This window comes from Diabrotica undecimpunctata, chromosome 2, assembly GCF_040954645.1.
Source record: "Diabrotica undecimpunctata isolate CICGRU chromosome 2, icDiaUnde3, whole genome shotgun sequence".
NCBI lineage: Eukaryota > Metazoa > Arthropoda > Insecta > Coleoptera > Chrysomelidae > Diabrotica > Diabrotica undecimpunctata.
The window spans coordinates 90,260,616-90,269,759 of record NC_092804.1 but is presented as its reverse complement, the minus strand read 5'-3'; the positions used below and the strand labels follow the sequence as shown (position 1 = coordinate 90,269,759).

Here is a 9,144-nt window from a genome sequence, read left to right as displayed (position 1 = left end):
ATCGAGATAAAATTCTAGTTGCTTGATTTATCTCACATTTTATGTTCCAGTGTTTCATATTCTATATTTTTCATGTTTTATTTTTATTGGCCGTAACTATGTTTCGTTGTCAGTTTTACGTTACTATTGTTTTAAATTCTATTTTATTAGGGTGGGCTTTTTCTTCCTGTTTTTAAAATTGGGTTTCCTTTTTGTTTCATTTTCATTCTTCTTCGTTTATTATTTATTTCCCACACATAATTTTGACATTAGTTTCAATTTTGGTATTAGTTCTTAATTAGTTTCGTTTTACGTTTCAATTTTAGTTTATTTACTTTTCAAATTAAGTACCGGAATATTTAAATTTTTAGGTTTGGTTCGCAATTGGTGTCGTCTTATAGCGTGGATTTTGAATATGCATTCATACTTATTGGGTGACAATGATAAAAAAGAAAATCAAGAGGGGGATCAGAATGATGCCAATCAGCAGCCAAATCAACCGGAAGTTGGTGCAGGGTTAGGGGCGGTCCATCAAGCTCTTCTTATGATGGAACCTCCCACGGGTAAGTAAATAATTCTTAAATAAAAACATAAATGTCTAGGGTGTCTCTGTTAATACTATTGTTGATGATAATAAATATCTTCTCACATTAGCATGAGTTGTTCCAGTGCTGATAACCATTAATACTATTTTCGTACAATTCTTACTTCTAATACATCTTCCATTCGTGTAACCTTCAGGCTCAAGTTTTATTATTAATCATTACTTACGTAAGCCATTTTCATCCGCGGTCCATGTGGTCTTTCTAGGCTAAGATTGAGCTGTGATTTTCGAGCCTGACCTGCTGCTTTTACATGGACACGCCTTCGCACTTAAACGGTTGCCCTTGTTTCAATGCGTTCATTTGAGTTCTTAGCTGATGGACATCATTTTTCACATCTTTGAAATTATCTTCACCGTTTCAAATATTTGGCGAACAACTCTTTTCTATCAGTTATTTTAACAGATAAATGCTCTTGCCCAACACGTATGCCCATATTTATTTTGGATATTTATATATATATATATATATATATATATATATATATATATATATATATACTGATATGACATTCATCATTACTACTAATTCCTCTACGTTCGCTGATTGGTTTCTGGTTTTTGACATTACAGCTTAAATTTTTCAAATACAACTTCTTTGGAATTTTCTCGAAACTCATATATGTTATTTCCCCTAAAGTCATTTTTCAGTAAAGCTTATAGTTTATCAGTACAACTTTCACTACTACTATTTTTCACTATTTCGACTCATCCAGCGAAGGCTATATTAACTCATTTTTTAAGTTTTCGAATACAGCAAGATAAAGTCTTGATTAACGCAAAAAATCAGGGGTTCTTATTTACTAAATTGTTTTTATATTTATCTGTCGTCACTGCTTGCAGTATTTTAATATTTTTCTGATATATCAGAATGTAGAGTTCTTTAGAAGCCATGGTAAGTAGCAGGGATTTTTCCAGTATCACAAAGCCATAATAACACAGTTGACTTCTTATCTATTGGCATAAGATTTGTGTATATTTTAGATGGAAATTTATGAATACGAAATGAACGTTCCATTTTTGCTTTTGTTAGATCACACCTGTTAGAATCGGAAATTAAATCATCCTTAAAATTGTAGCATTTCTGTTTTACCGAATTAGACACCAAAAATTATTTTTAAACTTTTTGCGTCTCCGAGATTGGTAATATAAACATTTTTAGTCTGTTTATAATAATTATAATTGGTATTTCACTTATGTTTATACTATTTTTGGGTGATGAGAACACTCTTCGATGAATCGCGATAGCAGTTGGTTTTATTCTTGTAGTCATGAAGAATTTTGTAACATCGGGAATTTGTAAAGTGTAATAGTCGAAAGAATGGGAAAGCAGATTGGGTTCTGAACAGTAAAGATCCTTTTCGATGATAGTTCCAAAAAAAACGGCAGATTTTTTGTTTAATTCCATGAGTTAGAAGGAGGTGAATTTAATCTCAAAATGCTATTTGTCAGTCTTTGTAAAGTGAGATAATCACCAGTCTGTTGCTGTATTCTGAAGGGATTTAAAAAACAGCGTTTCCAAGGTTTTAAGAGGTCCACTTGGTTTTAAGTGAAAATTAAGTAGCCGAGTTTTAAAGGATATATATTGTTATCATCAGGATAACCTGAAGCCCAATTCGATATTTGACCTCCCCAAGATTTGTTCATTTTGTGTCTCCATTGGTCAATCCGGATAATTTGAAATTTGTGTGGGACAGTCTGTTTGTTTTGTATCAAATTCCAATGTAATAAACCTTCTTAATAACTTAAAATCAAATAGTTAGCCAGTGAAGCAAAATAGTTTTTGTTAAATTTTTCTAAGCAAAATAGTTAATATACTAAGATTTGCTTTCATGACTAATTAAAAAATTTTAAATAAATATAAGTTTTATGGATCAGCTAATTGTCATATTTTAGTCCTTCTTTTAAATAAAGTTAACCTTGATAATTAATTAATATTTCAGAAAAGTTTGATATTTCATTTCGACATATGACAGTATTATTCTCTTCTGTCATTTGGTACATAACAAAAATTTTAAATTCTATTTTGTTAATAGGTTAAACTCATTGTAAGGTTTGTTTATAAATTTGGATAATTTTATTTGTAATAACTGTTTATGTGATATAATAATAAATATATAATGTTTCCACAAGGAAACTAAATTCCTGTAGCTGGCTGTATAGCATGTGTCACAAAAAATTTATTTATTAAAATCCTTTATAAAAGGTATAGAATTAAAAAACCCAATCGGGCTATGTCATAAAGACAGAACGTTTTTTGAATCCATATTCCATCATCAGTGTCTAGGTATACATGTTTAAAGGCACTAAGTATCTGGGTAAAAACCCGTTAAAAGTTGTAGGTTAAAATTAGGTTTACATTATTCGATCTTATGTATTAAGATGTTAAAGTTACCAGTGGATTTGATAACATGGCAACGTACGGACTTGATGATAGCAACTCAAGTCCTCGTAAACACTTTGTCTCAGGATCAGCAACTTCATGTAGAGTCGTACGAAAGCTCGGCGCAATGGAAATCAACGCTGTTCAACCCAGAAGACTGGTGAGTTTACCCACCAATGTTACTTATAACGACGATTCCCAGGGTATCAGGTTTCAACTTCCAACTACCAGAGCCGGTAAGGATCCCTGCACATGCCGTATTAGCAAAGTCAGCGGGACCCAAGGTTTTTACACTTTCCCACTGAGTCAGCAGTTACCAATGTTATAAAACAATTTTTCTCTCTTTATTTTTGTTCAGTATATTTAAGTATTAAGTTCAATATAATTAAAATTATAGCACGTTACTTTGCATTGTATTTTCTAAATTAAATTATTTTTTAAAAAGTCTAAAAAGTGTTTCGTGATATAAAAATTGGCGCAGTCAGTAGAATCTGGAAAGAACAAGGAAGAACTTAACTGACAACGGTGGATTCCAATCCTTTATTCAGAAAAGAACCAGCAAACTCCAAAAAATAGTGGCGTCCTAACTTTGCAGAAATCTACGGAAGGAACATCAAGTGAAGCACCTGGTAGAACAACTGTCGAGACAAGACGACTTGATGTTTTTGGAACTAATGTAAGTCTAACATTGAATCATCTCGTGTATAATTTTTGTTTTATACTTTTTATTATTACATACTGTTCGATTCCAATTATTCTTTCAATTAATAAATCATGCCGAATTTAAATATTTTTTGCTAATTGCTTTAATAATTATAAACTTTTGGCGATTATTCTGTAAATCGTCAATTTTTTTTAATTCCATTTTATTAAACGATTATTTTTGTCGATTATTCCGCTAATCAGACAGTGTGTTTTCCGATATTTTGATTTATTATTTTGAGATTTATATTTTGATTAATTATTTAGTTAATCAATCCATAATCTTATATTTTTTATTTCATTTATTGATTTATTGACCACCATGAATGACAACGGCAACACTTCTCGTCCCGCATCTCGCACCAAGAATCAACCTGAAATAAAACCTTATAAATTATCTAAAATATTTTCTATCGTACCCGAATTTGAAGGCGATCAGATATTTTTACACACATTTTTAAATGCTTGTGATTATGCCTACAATGTCTACGCTTGATCAAAAACCACTATTAGTAATTCGCATAAAAAATAAATTACGCGGAAGAGCAGCGCAATATATAAGTTTAAGAAATCCATTATCATATCTAGAAATCAAGCAGCGTCTTACTTCCCATTTTGGTGACACTAAAGACCTATCTTCTTTGATACAAGATTTACAGAGAGTCAAACAGCTTCCGAATGAATCAGCTCTTACATTCCTCAATCTTGTCCAAGTCCTTAATGCAAAAATACATCCTAACATACAGAAATCTAACCTCTCTGCTGTATAGAAACAGGCCCAAATTGTATTAATCGAATCAATGGCGCTCAATGCCTTATTGATCGGCCTCGATCCAAGGATCGCCCACATCATTCGTGCTAGTAATCCAAAGACTTTCTTGAAGCTCAGGTCCGCATCAGACGAGAGTTACAATTATCCTATTTCGAAATACAGAAAATCAATCGACCCAATCCTTCAAAACCCAATCAAAACAGTCAACCCATCAGAAGACCAGTCCTTCATCCACCTAGATGCACGTTTTTTGGACGTATGGGTCACTCGAACAATGAATGTCGTTCTCCGCAAAATTCCCAACATAACTCGCAGAATTTCAACAATTCGGACAATTTTAACAATTCTCGAAATTTCAATAGCCATCAAAACTTCAATAACGCCCCAAATAATTGCTTTCAGAGACCAACTTTTAGTTCAAATAATAATTACGAAATCAATAGACCCAATTAACAACAAAGACCTCAATTCACACCAAATCAAAATAACTCACAAGTACGCCCTTCTTTAATGCATAAGAATCCTAATTTTTTAAACGATAGGCACAGAGCTCATTTCGTTAACTACGAACCTGACTATGTTAATGACTATACCCAACTCCAAATAAAAGCTACCAATACGAAGATTTCTCCGATAATAATTATTCACCTCCTGATTATTACCATTTATTCGATCAATCAACCGATTTAATTGATAGTCAAGGCTATCAGGATTTTCTCACAGTCCCGAACCAGAACCACCCACCGGACGATACCAGTTCAATGAATGAATATTTGTCTCAAATACAGAATCAGATTCAAACTTTGATTTCAACCATGAACCCATCTCTGAACTTTCCAGAACACAATTTTGTCTGAGCCCTCTTCTTGCTGTGAACTCTAAAAACCTGTATTATATAAAAGACGCATCAAATACGTTTAAATTACTTATCGATACCGGTGCTGGTATCTCTATCTTTAAAGAAAGTACCGCGAAAATTTTCAAACCACGTTTTCCCGAAAAAATTACCATACAGGGTATTACAGATCAAAAGATTTTTGTCACTGAATCAATTTTGGTCCTGTTTCATGTAGGAAACCCCATAAGGTGTTTATCCATAATTTAGATATTGATTTCGATGGAATCTTAGGCCTCGATTTTTTAGAACATTGCGAATGTACAATACACCTCAAAAACAAACAACTAATAACAAACTTTAAAACATTACCTCTCTAAAAAGTAGAAACTAATTCGCTTAACAATGAACCCCCTAATCAAATTAAAATAGTAAAATAGATCCCAAATCCGAGCAAATATTCAAGTTAACATGTCATCTGTCTAATACAGATGCAATTTTGCAAAAAAAGAAAAAGATAAAGTCCATATCTCCAACGCATTAGTACATAGAAATGAAAAAGGAGAATTTCTAACATCCGTAGTAAATGCAAACGCAATTCCCAAAATTATCAATTTTTCCGATATCGTAATTGAACCCTATTCGATCACCCTATCGAACCCCTATCACCTTCTTGAAGCTCAGGTCCGCATCAGACGAGAGTTACAATTATCCTATTTCGAAATACAGAAAATCAATCGACCCAATCCTTCAAAACCCAATCAAAACAGTCAACCCATCAGAAGACCAGTCCTTCAACCACCTAGATGCACGTTTTTTGGACGTATGGGTCACTCGAACAATGAATGTCGTTCTCCGCAAAATTCCCAACATAACTCGCAGAATTTCAACAATTCGGACAATTTTAACAATTCTCGAAATTTCAATAGCCATCAAAACTTCAATAACGCCCCAAATAATTGCTTTCAGAGACCAACCTTTAGTTCAAATAATAATTACGAAACCAATAGACCCAATTAACAACAAAGACCTCAATTCACACCAAATCAAAATAACTCACAAGTACGCCCTTCTTTAATGCATAAGAATCCTAATTTTTTAAACGATAGGCACAGAGCTCATTTCGTTAACTACGAACCTGACTATGTTAATGACTATACCCAACTCCAAATAAAAGCTACCAATACGAAGATTTCTCCGATAATAATTATTCACCTCCTGATTATTACCATTTATTCGATCAATCAACCGATTTAATTGATAGTCAAGGCTATCAGGATTTTCTCACAGTCCCGAACCAGAACCACCCACCGGACGATACCAGTTCAATGAATGAATATTTGTCTCAAATACAGAATCAGATTCAAACTTTGATTTCAACCATGAACCCATCTCTGAACTTTCCAGAACACAATTTTGTCTGAGCCCTCTTCTTGCTGTGAACTCTAAAAACCTGTATTATATAAAAGACGCATCAAATACGTTTAAATTACTTATCGATACCGGTGCTGGTATCTCTATCTTTAAAGAAAGTACCGCGAAAATTTTCAAACCACGTTTTCCCGAAAAAATTACCATACAGGGTATTACAGATCAAAAGATTTTTGTCACTGAATCAATTTTGGTCCTGTTTCATGTAGGAAACCCCATAAGGTGTTTATCCATAATTTAGATATTGATTTCGATGGAATCTTAGGCCTCGATTTTTTAGAACATTGCGAATGTACAATACACCTCAAAAACAAACAACTAATAACAAACTTTAAAACATTACCTCTCTAAAAAGTAGAAACTAATTCGCTTAACAATGAACCCCCTAATCAAATTAAAATAGTAAAATAGATCCCAAATCCGAGCAAATATTCAAGTTAACATGTCATCTGTCTAATACAGATGCAATTTTGCAAAAAAAGAAAAAGATAAAGTCCATATCTCCAACGCATTAGTACATAGAAATGAAAAAGGAGAATTTCTAACATCCGTAGTAAATGCAAACGCAATTCCCAAAATTATCAATTTTTCCGATATCGTAATTGAACCCTATTCGATCACCCTATCGAACCCCTATCACCTTCTTGAAGCTCAGGTCCGCATCAGACGAGAGTTACAATTATCCTATTTCGAAATACAGAAAATCAATCGACCCAATCCTTCAAAACCCAATCAAAACAGTCAACCCATCAGAAGACCAGTCCTTCAACCACCTAGATGCACGTTTTTTGGACGTATGGGTCACTCGAACAATGAATGTCGTTCTCCGCAAAATTCCCAACATAACTCGCAGAATTTCAACAATTCGGACAATTTTAACAATTCTCGAAATTTCAATAGCCATCAAAACTTCAATAACGCCCCAAATAATTGCTTTCAGAGACCAACTTTTAGTTCAAATAATAATTACGAAATCAATAGACCCAATTAACAACAAAGACCTCAATTCACACCAAATCAAAATAACTCACAAGTACGCCCTTCTTTAATGCATAAGAATCCTAATTTTTTAAACGATAGGCACAGAGCTCATTTCGTTAACTACGAACCTGACTATGTTAATGACTATACCCAACTCCAAATAAAAGCTACCAATACGAAGATTTCTCCGATAATAATTATTCACCTCCTGATTATTACCATTTATTCGATCAATCAACCGATTTAATTGATAGTCAAGGCTATCAGGATTTTCTCACAGTCCCGAACCAGAACCACCCACCGGACGATACCAGTTCAATGAATGAATATTTGTCTCAAATACAGAATCAGATTCAAACTTTGATTTCAACCATGAACCCATCTCTGAACTTTCCAGAACACAATTTTGTCTGAGCCCTCTTCTTGCTGTGAACTCTAAAAACCTGTATTATATAAAAGACGCATCAAATACGTTTAAATTACTTATCGATACCGGTGCTGGTATCTCTATCTTTAAAGAAAGTACCGCGAAAATTTTCAAACCACGTTTTCCCGAAAAAATTACCATACAGGGTATTACAGATCAAAAGATTTTTGTCACTGAATCAATTTTGGTCCTGTTTCATGTAGGAAACCCCATAAGGTGTTTATCCATAATTTAGATATTGATTTCGATGGAATCTTAGGCCTCGATTTTTTAAAACATTGCGAATGTACAATACACCTCAAAAACAAACAACTAATAACAAACTTTAAAACATTACCTCTCTACAAAGTAGAAACTAATTCGCTTAACAATGAACCCCCTAATCAAATTAAAATAGTAAAATAGATCCCAAATCCGAGCAAATATTCAAGTTAACATGTCATCTGTCTAATACAGATGCAATTTTGCAAAAAAAGAAAAAGATAAAGTCCATATCTCCAACGCATTAGTACATAGAAATGAAAAAGGAGAATTTCTGACATCCGTAGTAAATGCAAACGCAATTCCCAAAATTATCAATTTTTCTGATATCGTAATTGAACCCTATTCGAACTACCCTATCCGAAATTTCCAGTCAAACGATAACTTGGTAAATTATTGTTGTGATAAAATTGACCGTACCAACAAAATCAAATCTCGACTTCGAACAGAACATCTTAACGAGGAAGAACAAGAACTACTTACAATCTTTGCTTAAATTATGAAGACATATTTTAGTTAGAGGGACACAACCTCACTTTCACCAGTGAGATCAAACATCAAATTGAGACCAACAACGCCAAACCCATTTTTACGAAGTCATACAGATATCCTCAGGTCCACAAAGAAGACGTAAAATCTCAAGTGAATAAGATGGTCAACGAAGGTATCATCCCTCTACTTCTCTTTGGTCATCTCCTGTTTGGGTCGTTCCCAAAAAAATGGTTTCATCTGGAGAACAAAAATGGCCAGTAGTAATAGACTATCGCAAGCT

The 9,144-nt window shown here is 33.4% G+C and overlaps 1 protein-coding gene across 1 annotated transcript in view; it reads left to right on the top strand.

Annotated features, from left to right (window-relative positions):
* Positions 1 to 353: 353 nt before the first annotated feature.
* The window catches only part of LOC140434726 (E3 ubiquitin-protein ligase MARCHF6), a 138,865-nt gene continuing 130,074 nt past the window's right edge, over positions 354 to 9,144 (top strand). Inside the window, exon 1 of the mRNA XM_072523205.1 lies at positions 354 to 542. Within this exon, the coding sequence (XP_072379306.1) occupies positions 395 to 542 (148 nt within the window). The 5' untranslated portion in view covers positions 354 to 394. The remainder of the gene's footprint in view (positions 543 to 9,144) is intronic.